This window comes from Oncorhynchus kisutch, linkage group LG28 (genome assembly GCF_002021735.2).
Source record: "Oncorhynchus kisutch isolate 150728-3 linkage group LG28, Okis_V2, whole genome shotgun sequence".
NCBI classification, from domain to species: domain Eukaryota; kingdom Metazoa; phylum Chordata; class Actinopteri; order Salmoniformes; family Salmonidae; genus Oncorhynchus; species Oncorhynchus kisutch.
This window is the reverse complement of record NC_034201.2, coordinates 29,158,639-29,184,166: the sequence shown is the minus strand read 5'-3', so window position 1 is coordinate 29,184,166 and position 25,528 is coordinate 29,158,639. Positions and strand designations below refer to the sequence as shown.

The 25,528-nt window shown below is 41.8% G+C and overlaps 1 protein-coding gene across 2 annotated transcripts in view; it reads left to right on the top strand.

Moving 5' to 3' along the window:
• The window catches only part of LOC109872604 (rho GTPase-activating protein 32), a 212,585-nt gene that overhangs the window by 92,829 nt on the left and 94,228 nt on the right, over nucleotides 1-25,528 (top strand). For both annotated transcript variants that reach the window (XM_031807802.1, XM_020463896.2), the window contains exon 3: nucleotides 19,817-19,925. In XM_031807802.1, coding sequence (XP_031663662.1) covers nucleotides 19,817-19,925 — 109 coding nt within the window. The remainder of the gene's footprint in view (nucleotides 1-19,816; nucleotides 19,926-25,528) is intronic.

Sequence of the window (25,528 nt, the reverse complement as noted above, 5' to 3'; positions counted from 1 at the left end):
TGTATTTCTTTAAGCAAAACCGAAATTGTCGCCTGGGCAAGTGTCTGTGGTAGTTTCTGACTAGAACGAATTTCATTGTACATTGAGCTGAGGGGATAATTTAGAGGAGAAGGCTTAATACAATTCAATAGGGAAGTCATCAGTCCCAGGGGCTTTACAGCTCTGCATGGACTGGGTTGCCAGAGTAGCTTCATCACTTATTGAGACATCCATGTTGGTTTGCTCATCTGAATTGAGGCAGGGGACGTCCAGATTGTCTAGAAATGCATACATACGAGATGTCAGAAAGAGCCTCTGACGAGTAAAGAGCAGAAAATAATTGCTTAAATTGATTGTTGATTTCTTTGGGATTGGTAGAAGTTAAATCAACTGCAACACAGATTTCAGGTATGGAGCTGCTAGCAGCGGATTGTCGAAGCTGGTGAGACCAACTTGCCAGCTTTCTCTCCGTGTTCATAGAATTTTTGCCTCGATTTAAACAAAAGCTGCTCCTTTTGTTTGGTGGAAAGATTGTCAAATTCCAAATGGTGTAGTAGTCTCTCTTTGTAGAGTTCAGGAGTCTGCGGAGAGGCATATCTGTTGTCCACATCTAGAAGAGTTGAGAGCTCCGATAAGCGTTTGGTGCCACGCTGTGTATGAAATAATTTTGCCCCTTAGATATGCTTTTAACAACTCCCAATCAGTTGAGTGAGACACGTCAGGGGTGCAGTTGAGCTGTAAAAAAACATCAATGTGAGTTGATATGTATTTTTTAAAGGCACTGCACAGGATAGTAGTAGTGGGTCAAGTCGTCACGTTCTTTGTGACACAGTACTGGCCGGAAGGCGAATATCCACAATTTGAAGTCGGAAGTTTACATACACTTAGGTTGGAGTCATTAAACCACTCCACAAATTTCATGTTAGCAAACTATAGTTTTGGCAAGTCGGTTAGGACAGCCAAGACTTCAGAAAAAAAATTGTAGACCTCTACAAGTCTGGTTCATCCTTGGGATCAATTTCCAAATGCTTGAAGGTACCACGTTCATCTGTACAAACAATAGTACGCAAGTATAAACACCATGGGGCCACGCAGCTGTCATACCGCTCAGGAAGGAGACACATTCTGTCTCCTAGCGATGAACATACTTTGGTGCGAAAAGTGCAAATCAATCCCACAATAACAGCAAAGGACGTTGTGAAGATGCTGGAGGAAATGGGTACAAAAGTATCTATCTACAGTCAAACGAGTCCTATATCGACATAACCTGAAAGGCCGCTCAGCAAGGAAGAAGCCACTGCTCCAAAACCACCATTAAAAAAAGCCAGACTACGGTTTGCAACTGCACATGGGGACAAAGATCGTACTTTTTGGAGAAATGTCCTCTGGTCTGATGAAAGAAAAATAGAACTGTTTTGCCATAATGACCATCGTTATGTTTGGAGGAAAAAGGGGGAGGCTTGGAAGCCGAAGAACATCATCCCAACATGAAGCACGGGGGTGGCAGCATCATGTTGTGGGGATGCTTTGCTGCAGAAGGGACTGGTGCTCTTCACAAAATAGATGGCATCATGAGGAAGGGAAATTATGTAGATATATTGAAGCAACATCTCAAGACGTCAGTCAGAAAGTTAAAGCTTGGTCACAAATGGGTCTTCCAAATGGACAATGACCCCAAGCATACTTCCAAAGTTGTGGAATAATGGTTTAAGGACAACAAAGTCAAGGTATTGGAGTGGCCATCACCAAACCCTGACCTCATGCTTGGGGTCATTGTTCATTTGGAAGACCCATTTGCGACCAAGCTTTAACTTTCTGACTGACGTCTTGAGATGTTGCTTCAATATATCTACATAATTTCCCTGATGTCTCTGATGTAAGAAGGTCTGTGGAATCTTTAGGGCCCTATATAAATCTGCGATGCAGAGAGCATAGATGGAATAACGGAATACAGACATTAAAATAGGATTCAGCAGTTCCAATTTATACATTTGCAGAAGTTTATCATAAGGCATAAACAGAATGCATCTGTGATTCGTATTTCCTGGAACAGACATCTTGGTCTGTGGCGGGATATACACCCGCCACAGACCAAGACACACCCCGTCACTCAAGGAGCGCATTTTTTGTTCCTCAACCATGAGACAATTGTGTTCAGTCTGCATGGTAAATGCAGCACATACAACAATGCTGTTTTCACTTTACATTTTCAGATTGACTGACCTTCACATCTTAAAGTAATGATGGACTGTCATTTCTCTTTGCATATTTCAGCTGTTCTTGCCTAAATATGGACTTGGTCTTCTGTATACCACCCCAACACAACTGATTGGCTCAAATGGATTTAGAAGGAAATAAATTCCACAAATTAACTTTTAACAAGGCACACCTGTTATTTGAAATACATTCCAGGTGACTACCTCATGAAGCTGGTTGATAGAGTGCAAAGCTGTCATCAAGGCAATTAAGAATCTCAAATATAAAATATATTTTGACTTGTTTAACACTTTTTGGGTTACATGATTCCGTATATGTTATTTCCGTTTTGATGTCCTCACTATTATTCTACAATGTAGAAAGTAGTACAAATAAAGAACCTTTTGAATGAGCAGGTGTTCTAAAACTTTTGACTGGTACTGTCACACACTACTCATAGCAAATTTGGAACATTTATTATTCAAAAACAAAATATCATTTAAAGTTTATTTTTAAATGTTGTATACCGTGATCTGATATTTTGGCCACATTGTCCAGCCCTATGTATGTGAGGTGCGTAGCCGTTAGCGATTATGCTAATTTAAGGTATTCTGGTAGATTTAAAATCTTTCACAAAAACCTTCTCAAATAAATGTTCTCTACAAAGTAGCCTATGCTTGCCAATCAGAATGATATCATGATTATTTGCATCAATTCAGCGGGTTTTTGTTTTGCAAACTACCATCACGTGCCCTAAAATATACAGCTAAACAACAGCCTCTTGCTAGGTGCACACTAGAATTAAAGGGTAACTACAACCAAAAAAAACAATTTCTCAAATATTTCCCAGACCTCAAATTGTCTCCTGATGTGGTTTAAGCATTGTTGTGTACTTAGAAGATACACTTTCGTTGTTTTTCTATTAAAGCGTGAGAATGAAAATCTGATAACAGGAGGAAACAAACTTTGAAAAACAAAAAGGATAGAACAGAATTTGGGAAAATAATTAAACTGATTTTATAGGGCCCGAAGTCTGTGTACTCAACTCCACACTCTGAGTTGTTTTGGTGGCTCTAGCTTTAGATCAGTGTTTTTCATTGTACCGGGTACCGGCAAGCGTTTTTCCTACTTAGTTTTAATGTAAGCAGTTCCCCTATCACTAGACCTGACTAAATTAGTGTAATTCAATCTCAGGGACCGGCCAGCAACATCTCATGTACTGGCGCTAGTCCATTGATGGGAGATTGAGGAACACTGCTGTAAATTACAACAACATGACCTGTTTACTAGATGTGTGACATCCCAGTCAGAGCAAACTTTCAGCTCTTCAGCCCCCTATAGCTGCAGTCCAGCAAAGCACCACCACTCACTTATACTCAGGTGGTTCCTCCTCCCATCTCCTACCCTTCTGGCTTTTTGAGGTTGAGGCCATTTGGTTCAGATGCATTTGATCATTACATGTTGTGACAATATTCTGACTCAAGGTAGTGAAATGTTATGAAGATCGCAATCCCCTGAGAGCAACTAGAGACTTTGTTGAGTGTGTGCCTGTGTGTATGCAGGGATGGGGGTGCACGTTTGTGCTTGTGTTTTTTTTAAATATTTTTTTAATTTAACCAGGTAGGACAGTTGAGAACAAGTTTTCATTTACAACTGCGACCTGGCCAAGATAAAGCAAAGCAGTGCGACAAAAACAACAGAATTATACATAAACGTACAGTCAATAACACAATAGAAAAAATCTATGTATAGTGCACGCAAATGTAGAAGATTAGGGAGGTAATGCAATAAATAGGCCATAGAGGCAAAATAATTACAATTTAGCATGTGTTCCTCTTCTCAGGTTGAACCAATCGTGACTCTCTTCTCAATCTGTCTCTGGACAGTTTCCTGTGTCTCCTTTCTCTGTCCCTCGCTTTCCCTCCCTGGCCCTCCTCTGTCCCCCTCTCTCGGTCTCTCCCCGGCCCGGCCCTGGGTTTGTAATCAACACTGTTAATGACCTTCTGGGCCCACCTCCTTGGAGATGTTTGCATGATTCATGAAGCATTTTCTAACCCCTTTTATTGGCCCGACTGATTTAACAAACTCCTTGGAGTGTGTGTGTGTCACAAGACAATGGCGGCACTGCTATGACACAGCCCCACGAGCATCATACTGGGCGTATTTTATGATATCCTTTATGGCGTTGTCATCCTTGTTGTGGTTTTACCAATACATTGTTGGAGAACACCGTCAATGTGCATTTTTGTTCCAGCCCATAACTAACACCTGATTCAACCAATCAAGTGCTTGATGATTATATAGCCCGAGACCCAACGGTCTGTATCCTCTATCCATAGGCTGGTGTCTTTCTGTCATAATGCAGCAGGAAGCTTGCTGCTCCCAGGGCCTCTCTCTTCCTCTCTAGCTCTCGCCCTCGTGTCTGTTTTGCGTGTGTTTGAGGTCAAGCGGTGGCATGGGGTAGGTAGGAGAGGTGGACTTGTGCTTGTTTCTCTTTCCCAGAAAAATTGGTTTACAGGAACAGGATCAGCAGTTTTGTGTGTGCTGGTGTAGGAGGATAGACAGTAATTTATTTTTAGCACCAGGCAGCAGGCCAAGACATTGGAATTGATTGACTGTGTTTTCACCACATACACTAAATTGGTCCAAAAGTCATTCAGAAGTCAAACTTCTAGAAGGCCTGTAGATGTAAATGGAATTCGTTGTGGTTGAATTATTCTTTATACAACGGGTGGGTCTAATGCTGATTGGTTAAAACTGCATTCCAGCCAGTGTCTATTCCACAAGTTACCACCAGCTTAATCTATGACGTTAAAATACCTATATACTCTGTTCCATCTGACTGCGCAATCAAATGTCTCATCAACCCTGCCAGGCAATTTATAAACTTGATCTCCACTGTAAAAAGCATTTAGACATGATCTTACATTTCTTTTAGACTAACATTTAGTTTTCAACACCGTAGATTTGTATAAACCTTGCTGTCTGTTTCTCTGACATTTGCAACATTGTTTCAATATTCAAATTCGATCTCCTGTTGTCTCATAGTAATGAACACGTCGGTAGTCGGGACAAGACAGAAAGGCGGGCAGCGTTTCTCAGCCAGTCGAAATCTTGAATCATCTGGCATCAATTGAAAAAAGGTCAAACGAAACAAAGTGCATCTAGTTTGCAATCTTTCCAGCTTCAGTTTGAAAAGTTAGATGTGTTGTTGGCTAGCTACTCTGAACAGAAATGTCCTTACAAGAGAGCACATTTTCTATTCCAGACGAAATCGCACCTCATTAGCTCATTGTTATGGATGTGCCACTTGAAAACTGCTTAGCAAATGCTGCTACTGTTGTTATTCAGGCTGCACTTTGACGTGACTGTGTAAGTTAGCCGTAGCTGGCTAGCTAGCAAGCAAGGGATAAGAACGTTGCCAGCCAGTATGGTAATAGAACATTTATAACTAACGACTTGGTCGTGTCCATACATACAGAACAAAAAGACTGAACAACTAGGTACAGAACAAAAAGACAAAAAAAGACTGAACTGGGTCGCGTCTATGACAACCGAACCAATAGAACCAGAGACCAGCCGACTTGACTATATCTTGTGGAAGGATGAAATAGTATGAATAATGTCATCAAAATAACGATTTTAACGAAAATATGTCAATCGTTATTTGAATATGTGGTAACCCGTTTTATAAAAGTGATAATGCCCTCAAAGCCGGTGTTTGACCATATATCCTCCAAACACCGGCTTCTCGGCATTATCACTTAGATATACGCTAGCCTACATCATCATGGTAGTTAGTTACTGTCTCAGATGTAAAACTGTTAGAAGTATCCTAGTATGTGTATCATGAGCATTTCTGAAAGAATATCAATTTAATCACGACTCCTATCTGAACATGAATAGGCAGTTTCATGGGTACCAATGATGTGTCGTTGAATGCTTGACTTGCATCACGTTATATCCGTGTTATGTATGCTTCATAATAGGGTGGCAGAGTTCCATGTAGTCTTGACTCTATTTAATACTTTTTTTTGTTCCTGGCCTCTGTTCCGGGACCGATGAGTGTTGGAACTCTATGCCAACTGCTTGAACAGACAATTTGGTACCTTCAACACCTTGCATAAAGACCAATAGAGTCTTTATGCGAGGTGTTGAAGGTACCAAATTGTCTGTTCAAGCAGTTGGCATACCATTCCGACACTCATCAGTCCCAGAACAGAGGCAGTCAATCTCTCCTCAACTTTAAACCAGGAGAGATTGACATGCATGTCATTTGTATTTGTATTTATTATGGATCCCCAGCAGCTACTCCTCCTGGGGTCCAGTAAAATTATGGCAGTTTATAAAAAGAAAAAGAATTGCAAAACATTCAGACTGTGTGCCCTCAGGCCCCTACTCCACCACTACCATATATATATATATCACGTGTATAGTGCGTATGCTATCGTATGCACATAGGTTTGTGTTGCTTAACAGTCTCCACTGTTCCATAAGGTGTTTTTAAATCTAATTTTACTGCTTGTATGAGTTACTTGATGTGGAATAGAATTCCATGTAGTCATGGCTCTATTTAGTACTGTGCACCTTCCATAGTCTGTTCCGGACTAGGGCTGGTCGGCATACCATATTGTATGATATACCGGTATTGATGCAGGGACCGGTTTGGATTTTTTTACTCTACCATCTATACCGGTATTTGAATGTTTGGTTTGTTAAATGTGATACGCCATGTGTAATGTCAATTTTTATAGTTTACTTCGCTACTTGAGTCATCTCTCTCTGCTCTTTCTCTCTGTGCCACTTTCCACACAGACCTAGCCACGCCCCCTGTCACTCAATGAGCACATTTGATGTTTCTCAAAAGAAAACATGCAATGTAGTCGAAGCTTATAGGGTCCCCTAGGAAACACTTATGAACACTTTTTAGTTCCTACCCTGTCACGATAACGCCTCCCTGCATTTTAATTCGTTGTCATCTCAAACACTGTCTTCAAAGTGCCCACTTTTATATTCTAACTAGAATTAGAATAGTCATTCGATTTCCATGATTCCAACAGTTTTGCTCTAATTCGCAAGTCAAATCGCAATTGCAACATTTGGTTAAAATAAGTCCTAGATTATTTGCCCATATCATGCAGCCCTACATGGCAGTGTGGAAATGATCTCAATTGAGCAGTGGTGTAAAGTACTTAAGTAAAAATACTTTCAAGTACTACTTAAGTTTTTTTGTTTGTTGGTATCTCTACTTTACTATTTTTGATTTTTGACAACTTTTACTTCACTACATTCCTAAAGAAAATACTATATTTTTTACATCATACATTTTCTCTGACACCTAAAAGTACTCATTTTGAATGCTTAGCAGGACAGGAAAATGGTCCAATTCACACACTTGTCAAGAGAACATCCCTAGTCATCCCTACTGCCTCTGATCTGGAGGACTCAGTAAACACATGCTTTGTTTGTAAATTATGTCTGAGTGTTGGTGTGCCCCTGGCTATCCATACATTTAAAAAACAACAAGAAAAGAAAATGGTGCCATCTGGTTTGCTTAATACAAGGAATTTGAAATTATTTAATAATTAAGTACATTTTATCAATTACATTTACTTTGATACTTAAGTATATTTAAAACCAAATACTTTGAGTTTTACTCTGGTATTTTACTGGGTGAATTTCACTTTTACTTGAGTAATTTTCTATTATTTTTTTACTCAAGTATGGTAATTGTTTTTTTTTTCCACCACTGCAATTGAGTGCTGAAATTTGTTTTGGTTGTAGTTGAATTGAACAGTATAAAGCAATCAGAATGGAGAAAGACTCATTGAAATCATTTATGTATGTGTTGCCACCCTAGGATCATTCACTACTCATAAATCTACTCATGTAGAACTTTAATTATTCAAAAACGAAAAATCCCATTAAAACCGTTAAATATAATTTTAAATACTGTGCTATATTTTGCCATATGGCCCAGCCCTATTCTGGACTTGGACTGTGCAGAGACCTCTTGTGGCATGTCTTGTGGGGTATGCATGAGTGTCCAAGCTGTTTGCCAGTAGTTCAAAGCAGTAGTTCAAAGTTCAAAGCTCAGTGCATGCAACATGTCAATACCTCTCATAAATACATTCGCCCTCCTTGTACATCTATGTGCAATACATGCTGCTCTGTTCTGGACCAACTGCAATTTGCATATGTTTTTCTTTGCTGGACATGACCACACAACTGGGCATTAGTCCAAAAATAGGGCCTGTAGGACCTGTTTGGTTGATTGAGATATCAAGAAAGCAGAGCAATGCCTTATCATGGACAGACTACTTCCTTTTTTCTACTTCCTTTTTCCTTGTTCCACAGTAGGCTGTCATTGTAAATAATAATTTGTTCTTAATTGACTTGCCCAGAGAAATAAAATAAATAAATAAAAAAGGATTTCACCCAGCAGTTTAATCTTAACTTGCTCAATCGCCACATTATTCAATATTAGATCTAGATGAGGTTTAATTGGGTTGCGTGAGTAATCTGTCCCCAAAATGATGCTTTTATTTTGGGGATATTTAGCAAATCATATGTATTTAGTTACCGTTTTTACATATACAGAAACCCAGCCTAAAACCCCAAACAGCAAGCAATGCAGTTTTAGAAGCATGGTGGCTAGGAAAAATGCCCTAGATATGCAGGAACCTAGGAAGAAACCTAGAAAGGAACCAGGCTATGCTGGGTGGCCAGTCCTCTTCTGGCTGTGCCGGGTGGAGGCTGAGTGAATACATGTCCATTAAGGCCAGATCGTTCTTCAAGATGTTCAAACTTCATAGATGACCAGCAGGGTCAAATAATCACAGTGGTTATAGAGGGTGCAACAGGTAAGCACCAAAAGGAGTACATGTCAGTTGGCTTTTCATAGGTGAGCATTGAGGTCGAAACTGCAGGTGAGTGAGACAGACTTAAATTCACACCAGAGAATATCACCAGATAGGACATACAGACTCTAGTCCCCTCCGGTGCATAGATTCTGGAGGCTGAGCACCAGCCTATTGCTAGTTACCCATTCTAAAACTGACTGGAGCTCTATGTTAAGGGTGTCATTTAAATCAAATTTTATTTGTCACATACACATGGTTAGCAGATGTTAATGCGAGTGTAGTGAAATGCTTGTGCTTCTAGTTCCGACAATGCAGTAATAACCAACAAGTAATCTAACTAACAATTCCAAAACTACTGTCTTATACACAGTGTAAGGGGATAAAGAATATGTACATAAGGATATATGAATGAGTGATGGTACAGAGCAGCATAGGCAAGATACAGTAGATGGTATCGAGTACAGTATATACATATGAGATCAGTATGTAAACAAAGTGGCATAGTTAAAGTGGCTAGTGATACATGTATTACATAAGGATGCAGTCGATTATATAGAGTACAGTATATACGTATGCATATGAGATGAATAATGTAGGGTAAGTAACATTATATAAGGTAGCATTGTTTAAAGTGGCTAGTGATCTATTTACATTTCCCATTATTAAAGTGGCTGGAGTTGAGTCAGTGTCAGTGTGTTGGCAGCAGCCACTCAATGTTAGTGGTGGCTGTTTAACAGTCTGATGGCCTTGAGATAGAAGCTGTTTTTCAGTCTCTCGGTCCCAGCTTTGATGCACCTGTACTGACCGCCTTCTGGATGATAGCGGGGTGAACAGGCAGTGGCTCGGGTGGTTGATGTCCTTGATGATCTTTATGGCCTTCCTGTAACATCGGATGGTGTAGGTGTCCTGGAGGGCAGGTAGTTTGCCCCCGGTGATGCGTTGTGCAGACCTCACTACCCTCTGGAGAGCCTTACGGTTGAGGGCGGAGCAGTTGCCGTACCAGGCGGTGATACAGCCCGCCAGGATGCTCTCGATTGTACATCTGTAGAAGTTTGTGTGCTTTTGGTGACAAGTCGAATTTCTTCAGCCTCCTGAGGTTGAAGAGGCGCTGTTGCGCCTTCTTCACAATGCTGTCTGTGTGTGTGGACCAATTCAGTTTGTCTGTGATGTGTATACCGAGGAACTTAACTTACTACCCTCTCCACTACTGTTCCATCGATGTGGATAGGGGGGTGCTCCCTCTGCTGTTTCCTGAAGTCCACAATCATCTCCTTAGTTTTGTTGACGTTGAGTGTGAGGTTATTTTCCTGACACCACACTCCGAGGGCCCTCACCTCCTCCCTGTAGGCCGTCTCGTCGTTGTTGGTAATCAAGCCTACCACTTGTGTCGTCCGCAAACTTGATGATTGAGTTGGAGGCGCGCGTGGCCACGCAGTCGTGGGTGAACAGGGAGTACAGGAGAGGGCTCAGAACGCACCCTTGTGGGGCCCCAGTGTTGAGGATCAGCGGGGAGGAGATGTTGTTGCCTACCCTCACCACCTGGGGGCGGCCCGTCAGGAAGTCCAGTACCCAGTTGCACAGGGCGGGGTCGAGACCCAGGGTCTCGAGCTTGATGACGAGCTTGGAGGGTACTATGGTGTTGAATGCCGAGCTGTAGTCGATGAACAGCATTCTCACATAGGTATTCCTCTTGTCCAGATGGGTTAGGGCAGTGTGGTTGAGATTGCATTGTCTGTGGACCGATTTGGGCGGTAAGCAAATTGGAGTGGGTCTAGGGTGTCGGGTAGGGTGGAGGTGATATGGTCCTTGACTAGTCTCTCAAAGCACTTCATGATGACGGAAGTGAGTGTTACGGGGTGGTAGTCGTTTAGCTCCGTTACCTTAGCTTTCTTGGGAACAGGAACAATGGTGGCCCTCTTGAAGCATGTGGGAACAGCAGACTGGTATAGGGATTGATTGAATATGTCCGTAAACACACCGGCCAGCTGGTCTGCGCATGCTCTGAGGGCGCGGCTGGGGATGCCGTCTGGGCCTGCAGCCTTGCGAGGGTTAACACGTTTAAATGTATTACTCACCTCGGCTGCAGTGAAGGAGAGAACGCATGTTTTCGTTGCAGGACTGGGCTGGGTTTCTTCCTGTAGTCCGTGATTGACTGTAGACCCTGCCACATGCCTCTTGTGTCTGAGCCGTTGAATTGAGATTCTACTTTTTCTCTGTACTGACGCTTAGCTTGTTTGATAGCCTTGCGGAGGGAATAGCTGCACTGTTTGTATTCGGTCATGTTACCAGACACCTTGCCCTGATTAAAAGCAGTGGTTCGCGCTTTCAGTTTCACGCGAATGCTGCCATCAATCCACGGTTTCTGGTTAGGGAATGTTTTAATTGTTGCTATGGGAACGACATCTTCAACGCACGTTCTAATGAACTCGCACACTGAATCAGCGTATTCGTCAATATTGTTATCTGACGCAATACGAAACATATCCCAGTCCACGTGATGGAAGCAGTCTTGGAGTGTGGAGTCAGCTTGGTCGGACCAGCGTTGGACAGACCTCAGCGTGGGAGCCTCTTGTTTTAGTTTCTGGCTGTAGGCAGGGATCAACAAAATGGAGTCGTGGTCAGCTTTTCCGAAAGGGGGGCGGGGCAGGGCCTTATATGCGTTGCGGAAGTTAGAGTAACAATGATCCAAGGTCTTTCCACCCCTGGTTGCGCAATCGATATGCTGATAAAATTTAGGGAGTCTTGTTTTCAGATTAGCCTTGTTAAAATCCCCAGCTACAATGAATGCAGCCTCCGGATAAATGGTTTCCAGTTTGCAAAGAGTTAAATAAAGTTCGTTCAGAGCCATCGATGTGTCTGCTTAGGGGGGATATATACGGCTATGATTATAATCGAAGAGAATTCTCTTGGTAGATAATGCGGTCTACATTTGATTGTGAGGAATTCTAAATCAGGTGAACAGAAGGATTTGAGTTCCTGTATGTTTCTTTCATCACACCATGTCTCGTTAGCCATAAGGCATACGCCTGTAGTGTCTATAACCCTTTATTTGACTGTCGTAGCCGACGTGTATACTGCCGAGTCGTCACGCAGGCTTTATTCTTTGTTCTATTAGATGGGTATCTCTCAATCCATGAAAGGGCAGAGGATGTCCATAAGACCTACATTTCTCAGCAATAGGTTAAGATCAATAATAGCAAAAACTACACTAAAGTCTAACAAAGTACCTCCCACAATCTTCTTAATCTATTTATTTCAGCCAATCATGTCATTTGAGTCAGTGCTGAGCATGTTGAGTGCCCTTCCTTATAAGCATGCTGAAAGTCTGTTGACAATTTTTCTGTAAAATTACATTGGTCAAACACCATTCCCCCAAAAAATGTAAGATTGCTAAGCACCGGTAACAGGCTGGTTTTGCTATTCTTGGGCAGCAGAATGACCTTTGCCTGGCTAGAGGTCACACACCGTTTTCTAAGCTTAAATTGAAGATGTCGCTATGTATTCCGCTACCAACCTCGGGAATTTACCGTCCAGGTTGTCGGTACAAGGCGGCTTGTCCTTATTTCACCTCTTCCATACACTGAGGTATAACAAGAACTGGAGACTGCATCCATTATGTTTGACTGCTGTTTTCAAGGTAATCCACTCACGTTTGCATATGCTGATTCATGGACCATTTATCTGGGTTGCATCCGGTTTATACGGACCAACACCACATGCATATTAGCAGTGACGACATCATCACGTCATCCAAAAACACGAGACATTGGATGAATATAAAATGTTAATATCTTCGTCTGAGAGTGATGGGAACAAAAAATCTGCCTCAGTGACAATTATTTGACTAATTCAATGGATGTTTTGTGCGCAAAGGTGCTGACTAAAGTGTCTTATTAGGAATTTTCAAATCTGACTTCTCTTTGAGGCCGTCAATGGAAATGGTCTTTCTGGGCTGGGCATCAGTTAAATATCAGTACTGAAGCAAACTGTAGGAGCAGTAGAAACCATGCTTCTAGACCGGAACCCTGGCCCCTTACCACCACACCAACTTTGTGGAACTCAAAACTACAGTGCTCGTCTTTCATTATTTGGTCCGAAATGCATGAATATGAAGGCTCAGACATTGGTCTTTCTAGGTATGGCTATTATATTATGATAACTACCTTCTATGGGTGTGGATACTGCTTTACAGCAGATTTCTACAGCATTTGTAAAGATCTGGTCAATACACCCGGATGATGAAGTCTGCAATTTGGTTCCAGTTATCTTGGAAGTTTCTCTTTGAGTGGATAGCTTGATGACAACCAGTCAATATTTAGGACACCCAGAAAATATACCTCTGTTGATATCACATACATTATTGAGAATTTGACACACATAGTCCAAATACTGACTTTAAGCACTTGGTGGTATATAGCAATTTCCTATGAGAATAGGCTTTAGGTGAGGCCGATAAACCTGATATTACTTCCACATCATCTGACATGAGATCTCTGTTTATCATATAAATCCATAAACATGGGCACCCTCATAGATATTATCCTGACCAACTTGCCCTCCAAATACACCTCTGCTGTTTTAAATCCAGGATCTCAGCGATCACTGCCTCATTGCCTGCATCCGCTATGGGTCCACGGTCAAACGACCACCCAACATCACTGTCAAACGCTCCCTAAAACACTTCTGCGAGCGGGCCTTTCTAATCGACCTGGCCAAGGTATCCTGGGAGGAGATTGACCTCATCCCGTCAGTCAAAGACGCCTGGTTGTTCTTTAAAAGTAATTTCCTCATCTTTAAATAAGCATGCCCCTTTCAAAAAAAATTGAACTAAGAACAGATATAGCCCTTGGTTCAGACCTGACTGCCCTCGACCAGCACAAAAACATCCTGTAGCAGACTGCACTAGCATCGAAAAGTCCCCGCGATATGCAACTTTTCAGGGAAGTCAGGACCCAATACACACAGTCAGTCAGGAAAGCAAATGCTATCTTTTTCAAACAGAAATTTGCAACCTGTAGCTCTAACTCCAAAAAGATTTGGGACACTGTAAAGTCCATGGAGAATAAGAGCACCTCCTCCCAGCTGCCCACTGCACTAAGGCTAGGTAACACTGTCACCACCGATAAATCCACAATAATCGAGAATTTAAATACGTTTTTCTCCACGGCTGGCCATGCTTTCCTCCTGGCTACCCCGTCTAACGGCTCCTCACCTCCCACAGCTACTTGCCCAAGCCTCCCCAGCTTCTCCTTCCCCCAAATCCATATAGCAGATGTTCTGAAAGAGCTGAAAAAACCTGGACCCGTACAAATCAGCTGGGCTAGACCCTCTCTTTCTAAAATTATCCGCTGCCATTGTTGCAACCCCTATTACCAGTCTGTTCAACCTCTCTTTCGTATTGTCCGAGATCCCTAAAGATTGGAAAGATGCCGCGGTCATCGCCCTCTTCAAAGGGGGTGACACTCTAGACCCCAACTGTTATAGACCTATATCCATCCTGCCCTGCCTTTCTAAAGTCTTTGAAAGCCAAGTTAATAAACAGATCACTGACCATTTCGAATCCCACCATACCTTCTCCGCTGTGCAATCCGGTTTTCGAGCTGGTCACAGGTGCACCTCAGCCACACTCAAGGTACTAAACGATATCATAACCGCCACCGATAAAAGACAGTACTGTGCAGCCGTCTTCATCGACCTGGCCAAGGCTTTCGACTCTGTCAATCACCGTATTCTTATTGGCAGACTCAACAGCCTTGGTTTCTCAGACTGCCTCGCCTGGTTCACCAACTTCTTCTCAGACAGAGTTCAGTGTGTCAAATCGGAGGGCTTGTTGTCCGGACGTCTGGCAGTCTATGTGGGTACCACAGGGTTCAATTCTCGGGCCGACTCTTTTCTCTGTATATATCAACGATGTCGCTCTTGCTGCGGGTGATTCTCTGATCCACCTCTACGCAGACGACACCATTCTGTATACATCTAGCCCTTCATTGGACACTGTGTTAACTAACCTCCAAACGAGCTTTAATGCCATACAACACTCCTTTTGTGGCCTCCAACTGCTCTTAAACGCTAGTAAAACCAAATGCATGCTTTTCAACCATTCGTTGCCTGCACCCGCCCGCCCGCTAGCATCACTACTCTTGATGGTTCTGACTTGAATATGTGGACAACTACAAATACCTAGGTGTCTGGCCAGACTGTAAACTCTTCTTCAGACTCATATTAAACATCTCCAATCCAAAATTCAATCTAGAATCGGCTTCCTATTTCGCAACAAAGCCTCCTTCACTCACGCCGCCAAACATACCCTCGTAAAACTGACTATCCTACCGATCCTCGACTTTGGCGATGTCATTTACAAAATAGCTTCCAACACTCTACTCCGCAAACTGGATGCAGTCTATCACAATGCCACCCGTTTTGTCACCAAAGCTCCTTATACCACCCACCACTGCTACCTGTATGCTCTAGTTGGCTGGCCCTCGCTACATATTCGTCGCCAGACCCACTGGCTCCGGGTCATCTATAAGTCTTTGCTAGGTATAGCTCCGCCTTATTTCAGCTTGCTGGTCACGATAACAACACCCACCCGTAGCACACACTCCAGCAGGTATATCTCACTGGTCATCCCCAAAGCCAACACCCCCTTTGGCTGCATTTCCTTCCAGTTCTCTGCTGCCACTGATTGGAATGAATTGCAAAAATTGCTGAAGCTGGAGACTTATATTTCCCTCACTAACTTTAAACATCATCTTTCTGAGTAGCTAACCGATCACTGCAGCTGTACATAGCCCATCGGTAAATAGCCCACCCAATCTACATACCTCATCTCCATAGTTTTTATTTACTTTTCTGCTCTTTTGCACATCACTTGCACATCACTATCTGATCATCTATCACTCCAGTGTTAATTTGCTAAATTGTAATTACTTCGCTACTATGGCCCATTTATTGCCTTACATCCTCACGCCATTTGCACACACTGTATATAGACTTTCTTTTTTTCCTATTGTGTTACTGTCTGTACGTTTGTTTATTCCATGTGGTACTCTGTTGTTGTTTGTGTCGCACTGCTTTGCTTTATCTTGGCCAGGTCGCAGTTGTAAATGAGAACTTGTTCTCAACTAGCTTACCTGGTTAAATAAAGGTAAAATAAATAATAAGTTTATGCAGAGTCACTTTAACTATACATTCATGTATATACTACCTCAATTAGCTTGACTAACCGGTGCCCACGGCACTGGCTGCCTCGAAGATAGGGTTTTTTGCGAAGGGCAACTAGGGCCTCCGTTGGCTCGGTGGTCTGAAATCGCGGAAATCCTGCTGTAAGGCAGTCCTCAATAGGGGACAGAGGGCACGGTCTGCCAGCTGAAGGAGGACCAGACTCGAGGTACCCCGATTAATCGTCAGGGCTGATTTCAAGTTGTCATAACAATTGGTAATCAGCATTTTTGGACACCGATTATGGCCGAAGACATTCCACGAGGAGACTACGTGGCAGGCTTGACCACCTGTATCACGAGTGCAGCAATGAGCCAAGATAAGTTTAAATACTAATGAGCAACTTATCTTATAAAAAAAAATCAATCTTCACATAATCACTAGTTAACTACACATGGTTGATGATATTACTAGTTTAACTAGCTTGTCCTGCGTTGCAAATAATCAATGCGGTGCCTGTTAATTTATCATTGAATCACAGCCTACTTCGCCAAACGGGTGATGATTTAGCAAGCACATTTGCAAAAAAAGCACTGTCGTTGCACTAATGTACCTAACCATGAACGCCTTTCATAAAGTCAATACACAGAAGTATATATTTTTTTTACACCTGCATACTTAGTTCAAAGAAATTCATGTTAGCAGGCAATATTAGCAAGGGAAATGGTGTCACTTCTCTTGCGTTCTGTGCAAGCAGTGTCAGGTTATATGCAGCAGTTTGGGCCGCCTGGCTCGTTGCGAACTGTGTGAAGACCATTTCTTCCTAACCAAGACCGTAATTAATTTGCAAAGAATAAACATTTTGTTTTCTAAGTGATAGTTTCCGGATTTGACCATATTAATGATCAAAGGCTCATATTTCTGTGTTTTTATTATATTATAATTAAGTCTATGATTTGATATTTGATAGAGCAGTCTGACTGAGCGGTGGTGGGCAGCAGCAGGCTCGTAAGCATTCATTCAAACAGCACTCTCCTGCGTTTGCCAGCAGCACTTAGCAATGCTTGAAGCACAGCGCTGTTTATGACTTCAAGCCTATCAACTCCCGAGATCAGGCTGGCAATACTATAGTGCCTATAAAAACATCCAATAGTCAAAGGTATATGAAATACAAATGGTATAGAGAGAAATATTCCTCTAACTATAACCTAAAACTTCTTAACTGGGAATATTGAAGACTGTTAAAAGGAACCACCAGCTTTCATGTGTTCTCATGTTCTGAGCAAGGAACTTAAACGTTAGATTTTTTACATGGCACATATTGCACTTTTACTTCTCCAGCACTGTGTTTTTGCATTATTTAAACAAAATTGAACATGTTTAATTATTTATTTGAGGCTAAATTGATTTTATTGATGTATTATATTAAGTTAAAATAAGTGTTCATTCAGTATTGTTGTAATTGTCATTATTACAAATATATATTTTTTTCGGTATCAGCTTTTTTTGGGGTCCTCCAATAATCGGTATCGGTGTTGAAAAGTCACAATCGGTTGTCCTCTAGACCAGATTGGTGGACGTGGTTAGAGGGACTGATGTTGTCGCCCTGTTTGATGTTGGAGATCACTTCCCTGGAATCGGTTTCTCCCCTTGACCCTTTGACACGTACCAACAAACGGGTGGGATCATTCTACAGTAGTCCCTGCAGTGTACGCTGTGATTAGAGTGCTTATTTAGAACGTCCAAATTCGATTGATGCAACAGTCAGCGTTTGATCTGGCAACACTGTTTTTTTTCAGAAACATTTTGCACTAACATAGTCCTTACAAAGTTATGCCCTGAATGTTACCAGCTTATTTTTGGATGCAATGTTCAGATATTCACAGAAGTTGCGACTTCAAAACACAATTATCCAAACCGGAAAATGTAGGCTACATTAGTCGTAGCGCTAACTGAAGGAAAGATTGACATAACTCAAGCAGTCATATTTAGGTCACTCTTTGCTGACAGAAACCACTAAATGAATTAGCTAATAGCAATTACTATTTACAATTCATCACATCACAGGTGAGCTCACCATTTGATCTAAATAATTGAGTAAAACACTTTCTAAATGTCAGAAGTAATCCAACGTTGTGTAGTTTGTGTGCGCCACCACATTAGTTTTTTCGCGTCAACCAAAGATCAGAAGAGGAGACAAGATGAGTTTGATCTGTTTTCAGTATGCATGTTGAAGGGGGTGTCTCATCTACGATCATTCACACTTCCAGAAGTTTACTCGAAAGATGAGTCAAACATTCCTTCCCTTCATTTTGATATAACATTTTTGCTTTGATAGACGTTCACGTGACACCCAGAATGCGTAGTATAATGTCAACAAACACGGCACCACACATAGCTGACAAATAGCTTAGGATTAGCTCATCGCAATTGGTACAACCTTAAAGTATTTTGTATTGTCACCAGTACTTGAAAGCATGTGAATTAAACTGTAAATACATCATGCTACATACATACTGTTTGCTACAGTAGAAACACAATATACAGAAAATAAGGCACTTACTTTGATAGGAATGCACACATGTGAAGTTATTATTTGTAAGGAAAACAACAATGAAGGCAATACAAGTGCTAGCCAGAAAATGTGCCAGGGGGAAACATTTGTGCAAGGCTGTGCACATGTCTGCACACTTGATCTGTCAAAACACTGGGCAAGTGGGAGGACAGTGTGCAACACATCTCATCTGGAGGACACTTTGATCCAATAGCGGACATGCATAAAGATGGTGGCCCCCAGGTACTTACCACAAATGCCTCCATTTGCTAAGTTCGCTGTGTAATAGTGCTTTTCATGAACTTTTTTTTGTAAGTATCTGCATTAGCACAGTAAACGTGATCCTTATTCTAGCTCCAAGACGGCGGCAATTTGGAAAAACAAAAAAGTATATTGTGCTGAATCATTGGCATATTGAACCGTAGTTTAAAATCTTTGTAGGTAGTACTTAAACAATGAGGTCATATCTGAATTCCTCCATATTTATGCACCTTCGTCATTCTGATCAGAGTAGCCTTATTGTTTGATTTTTTTTTTTTTTTTTTGCGTGATTAAAAACATATAAAATTACTTACATCTAAAATCTGCTTGTCCTGCAATTAGTTTTACTTGCCCCGGACCCCTGAGCAGTGTTACGCCCTAACTCTGATGTGTCTACATGTGTCTTTCACACGCTGTGCGCGTGCATGTGAGTTTCATTCTCAGTGCCCACTGATGGGTTATGACATCTCTAATGTAAATGGTGCATCCATTAACACACCCTGATCAAAGTGCCAACCTCCAGGGTGCCTTATAACTGACACTCATACACTGATATTATATGGTATTGTCAACTCAATATGGAAGCCACAACTTCTAAGGCACCCTGGTGTGGGTGTGTATGTTTTTTATCTGAAGACTTGCCTGGGAGGACTGGTGGGGTTCTTATCACAGAAAGTGTTTTTGCGAATGCGATAAGAGCAGAAAGTCTCTTGCTCCTTCTCTCTCGCTCTCTAATATTGAGCCAATAAATTTAATTGAAATTCAAATTCCCTCACCCTCCCTCTCTCTCACTCTGCTCTAGGGTCCTGAGGCCAGGGCGTCACCCAGAGGAGGATGACATAGTGCCTGAGCTGACCCGCCTAGTCTACCCCCGAGAGAGACCTGACTGGGATGAGACCATCAGCGCCATGGTGAGATGGAGAACACTGGCAGACACACACACATTTACATACTACATAAACGTACACACATGCACACAAACCCATTACAACACGTGCAAATGCACAGCACGTGTGTGTGATCAGCTCTGGAAAAAATTAAGAGATCACTGCAAAATTATCAGATTCTCTGGTTTTACTATTTATTGGTATGTGTTCGGGTGAAATGAAAATGTTTGTTTTATTCTCTAAACTACTGACAAAACTTCTCCCAAATATAAATATTGCCATTTAGAGAATTTATTTGCAGAAAATGACAAAATAACAAAAAAGATGCAGTGTTGTCAGACCTCGAATAATGCAAAGAAAATGAGTTCATATTCCTTTTTAAACAACACAATACTAATGATTTAACTTAGGAAGAGTTCAGAAATCAATATTTGGTGGAATAACCCTGATTTTCAATCACAGCTGTCATGTGTCTTGGCATGCTCTCCACCAGACTTTCACATTGATGTTGGGTGACTTTATGCCACTCCTGGAGAAAGAATCACAGATTCTCCACCAAATTTCACAGTGGGGGTGAGACACTGTGGCTTGTAGGCATCTCCAGGTCTCGCACCCACTGTGAAATTTTGTGGAGGATAGGTGATAATCTGGGGGTGTCTTTGTGAAGGACGCATGAATCAAGCCACGTACAAGATTGTCCTTGAAGAACACTTGCTTCCTTCTGCTCTGCCAATGTTCCCCGACTCTAAGTGAGGATTGGTTTTTCCAGCAGGACAATGCTCCATGCCACACAGCCAGGTCAATCAAGGTGTGGATGGAGGACCACCAGATCAAGACCCTGTCACGGCCAGCCCAGTCTCCAGACCTGAACCCCATTGAAAAGCTCTGGAATGTGATCAAGAGGAAGATGGATGGTCACAAGCCATCAAACAAAGCTGAGCTGCTTGAATTTTTGTGCCAGGAGTGGCATATTCACCCAACATCAATGTGAAAGACTGGTGGAGAGCATACCAAGACACATGAAAGCTGTGAGGTCTGACAACACTGCATATTTTTGACCAGACCAAATAAATGCTCTAAATAACAATATTTTAATTTGCAATTTGGGAAAAATGTTGTCAGTAGTTTATAGAATAAAACAAAAATGTTCATTTTACCCAAACACATACCTATAAATAGTAAAACCAGAGAAACTGATCATTTTGCTGTGTGTTTGGACACAGCTACTCATTCAAGGGTTTTTCTTTATTTTTACAATTTTCTACATTGTAGAATAGTAGTTAAGACATCACAACAATGAAATTGCACATATGGAATAATGTAGTAACCAAAAAAGTGTTAAACAAATAAAAATATTTTAGATTCTTCAAAGTAGCCACCCTTTGCCTTGATGACAGCTTTGCACACTCTTGGCATTCTCTCAACCAGCTGCATGAGACATTATTATATAACAGTCTTGAAGGAGTTCCTGCATATGCTGCACACTTGTTGGCTGCTTTTCCTTCACTCTGCGGTCCAACTCATCCCAAACCATCTCAATTGGGTTGAGTTGGGGTGATTGTTGAGGACAGGTCATCTGATGCAGCACTCCATCACTCTCCTTCTTGGTCAAATAGCCCTTACATAGTCTGGAGGTGTTTTTGGGGTCATTTTTCTGTTGAAAAACAAATGATAGGCCCAATAATGGCAAAACAGATGGGATGGTGTTTTGCTGCAGAATGCTGGGTTAGCCATGCTGGTTAACTGTGCCTTGAATTCTAAATAAATCACTGACAGTGTCATCAGCAAAGCACCATCACACAACCTCCTCCATGCTTCACAGTGGGAACCACATGTGGGATAATCCGTTCACCTACTCTGCGTCTCACAAAGATACGGCGGTTGGAACCAAAAATCTCAAATTTGGACTCATCAGACCAAAGAACATGTTTCTGTTGTTCTAATGTCCAGTGCTCGTGTTTCTTGCCTCAAGCTACTTTGAAGAATCTCATATACGGAACATACCGGACCAATTTCCCATGTCCCTGGATTTCAACCGCTAACTCTGGACATTCATACCTGGATCTCACAGCTAGCTAGCTGCTCTCAGTGTGACTATCGGCTTTCGTCGATTCCGGAGCAAACATCAATTATTCCGGAGCTAGCCAGCTGAAGAGTTCCATCAATCACTCCTGGGCTACAATCACCTATCCGGACCCGTTTGTGTGGGTTGTAGACTCCATCTCATGCTACCACTAGAGTGAAAGCACCGCCAGCATTCAAAAGTGACCAAAACATCAGCCAGGAAGCATAGGAACTGAGAAATGGTCTGTGGTCACCACCTGCAGAACCACTCCTTTATTGGGGGTGTCTTCCTAATTGCCTATAATTTCCATCTGTTGTCTATTCCATTTGCACAACAGCATGTGAAATGTATTGTCAATCAGTGTTGCTTCCTAAGTGGACAGTTTGATTTCACAGAAGTGTGATTGACTTGTAGTTACATTGTGTTGTTTAAGTGTTCCCTTTATTTTTTTGAGCAGTATATATATAAACAGGGTTTTTGGAAAGTATTCAGACCCCTTGTCTTTTTCCATTTTTTTTTACGTAACAGCCTTGTTCAAAAATGTATTACATCCCCCCCCCCAAGCAAAAAGGGTATTTAGACATTTTTGCAAAGTTATATATAAAAAAAAGCTGAAATATTACATTGACATAAGTATTCAGACCCTTTACTCAGTACTTTGTTGAAGCACCTTTAGCAGCGATTGGGTATGACGCTACAAGCTTGGCACACCTGTAATTGGGGAGTTTCTCCTGTTCTTCTCTGCAGATCCTCTCAAGCTCTGTCAGGTTGGATGGGGAGCATTGCTGCACATCTATTTTCAGGTCTCTCCTGAGATGTTTGACTGGGATCAAGTCCGGGCTCTGGCTGGGCCACTCAAGGACATTCAGAGACTTGTCCCGAAGCCACTCCTGCGTTGTGTTGGCTGTGTGCTTAAGGTCGTTGACCTGTTGGAAGGTGAACCTTCTCCCCAGTCTAATGTCCTGAGCGCTCTGGAGCAGGTTTTCAACAAGGATCTCTCTGTACTTTGCTCCGTTCATCTTTCCCTTGATTCTGACTAGGGATGAAACAGTTACCGTTTTCACGATAAACCACAGCAAAATTCCTGACGGTTTGTATTACCGTTTCAAACTGTAATTATTAAAACCGTGTTTGATTACCGCGGTTTGAAAAACTCACGGTAAATACTGTCCAGTATCAACCAAAGTTAGCAACAGTCTTACGCAGGTGCAGCATGGGTTTTGTTTTGTGTGAAAACACTTCTAAGAGGACCAAATCTGAAGTGTGGTCATATTTTGGGTTTTACAAGAGTGCTGAGGGAAACTTAAAAAACGCTACGAAAGGGGACATCACTTGAGTCGTCTTCGTGACCACCACTTTATAGCGAATGCAAGGTAAGTTAACTTTTAGCTCAATGCATGGTGGGGACTTCGGAATGGGGGGAAATGTAATGGTTTGCTAATAGCTTGTCAATAATGTGAACTGAAGCTTGCAGTTACCTACTCTTGTAAAAACACTACACATTGTTCTGCTGCTGTATGCGTTGTGTGTCTGCAGACTCTATTCGCCCATTGATAGGCTGGACAATGGAACAAGTCAAAATTCACCCAAGGCTGAAAAACAGCAAAATACCATTGGCTAAACTGGAACACTAGCGCAGTCCCGTAGCAAATGAATGGAATCAAACGTTCGCAGAGCCTGTTTTGACTGACGTGATGCTTGAATTCCATTTCGCCTAAATGGCACAAAAAAATGTATCCCTTTTTTTACCACTACAATCTGTTCGTCGGACGAAGCTGGCGAAAAAATCCCAATTTGTGTAGAAAGTTACATCCGCACCTTGATGGTGTCAACTGTGCTTATGTCTGCGTAATGAGAAAGTACGGAAAACATGAAAACTACTGATCAATGACAAACGAGCTTGCTGCCCAGACTTGCATAATTACAAAGAGGAGATTCTCCTGATTTTAAAATTATGCCCGACTTGAATATACACATTGTGAAATATTTGACGAAATAGACCGGCATGCCTCTCCATAGGAAACAATGGGGTGAGCTCAGCGTTCAAAGGGCAAAAAGTATTTTGGTCCAATCATTTGATGACAACCGAAATCGCTGCCCAGACTTACATAATTATAAAGAGTAGATTATAATGATTAAAATGCCGTCCGATTTGAAAAAAATCTAAACATACATATTGGAGATATTTGACGAAGTAGACAGACATGCCTATATTCCCCCATAGGAAACAATGGGACGGCCATGAGTTCCATGAGTAATTTTTGTTTACATTTGAACTATAAACAACGTGAGCAGGTCTCATTGCCAACAATAGCGAAGCAGACGTAGAACAATAAGCTGGCAATAGAACTTTCAGAAGGCGAGTTGGTGCCATGGTGCTCAATAGAACTAATTGGAGCTGATAGGTTGAAAAATGCCCTAAAATAAGGCCTATTTCTTTTTCTCGAGATTACTTCAAAACGACTGCAAGCAGCTGGGCAATATGGTCATATTTTGAAACTGGGCAGATGCAATGAACTAGTTTTTATCAGAAAACGTGTTCTTAAAAATGTAATGTATCCAGCATACCATTGCACACACATAGTCACTCAACCAACATATTTTGTTCATTTAAAATCCGGCAGTCAACTTGGTTGTAAAAGTGTACCAACCGGAGAAACACTATAGACTCCTATACATTTATGTCAATTGTTGGGCTCATTGCAATTACTCATTGCAATTATCACTGTCTTATTATGACTCATTTGTATTTATGTCAATTGTGCATGGGGTCATTGCATATAATCAAATGCAACACAGAATATAGACTGTGCGTGAGTGATGATAATATTTTTTTTATGTAACACCACATATAATAATACATTTGCTATTCCCTTGTTTACAGAGTGGGTGTGCAGCAGGCAAACCCAGTGATGCTATTGGTCCCTCATCTACAGTTGTGACAGACACTCGAGCAAGCATTTAAAGAAACAGGCTGCTTATGCACCCACATCAAAAAAGCTCAAGACCTCATGGCAGCCCTTTTCATATAACATTACAAAGGACATGATGCCATTTCAAATTGTTGAGAGTCCTGGCTTTCTGAGGCTGATGAAGGTTGCCGTGCCTCACTACAAAGTACCATCACAAACAATATTTTCCAAGACTGAAATCCCAAACCTGTACAACCAGGTTAAAGCTGATGTTGGAAAAAGTTTGGTTCAAGGTACATGGTTTACTGCAACTACTGACCTCTGGACCAGTGAAAGTGGGGGTGGTCAACCCTACATCAGCTTCACTATCCATTACCTCACCCCAGACTGGCAACTGGAATCAAACTGCCTGGAAACTGTTCTTCCCAGAAGATCACTCGGCTCACAACATCAGAGAGTTTGAGAATATGCTGGAAGAGTGGGGGATCAACAAGAAAGACCTGGTCTGCATAACCACAGACAACGCAACCAACACGATCAAGGCTTTTGAAAAGTTCCCAGATCTGTGGCTTGGGTGCTTTGGCCATAATTTGAACCTGGCCATCTCAAAGGCTCTGAAAATTCAGAGAGTTGACACAGCAGTCAAGGTC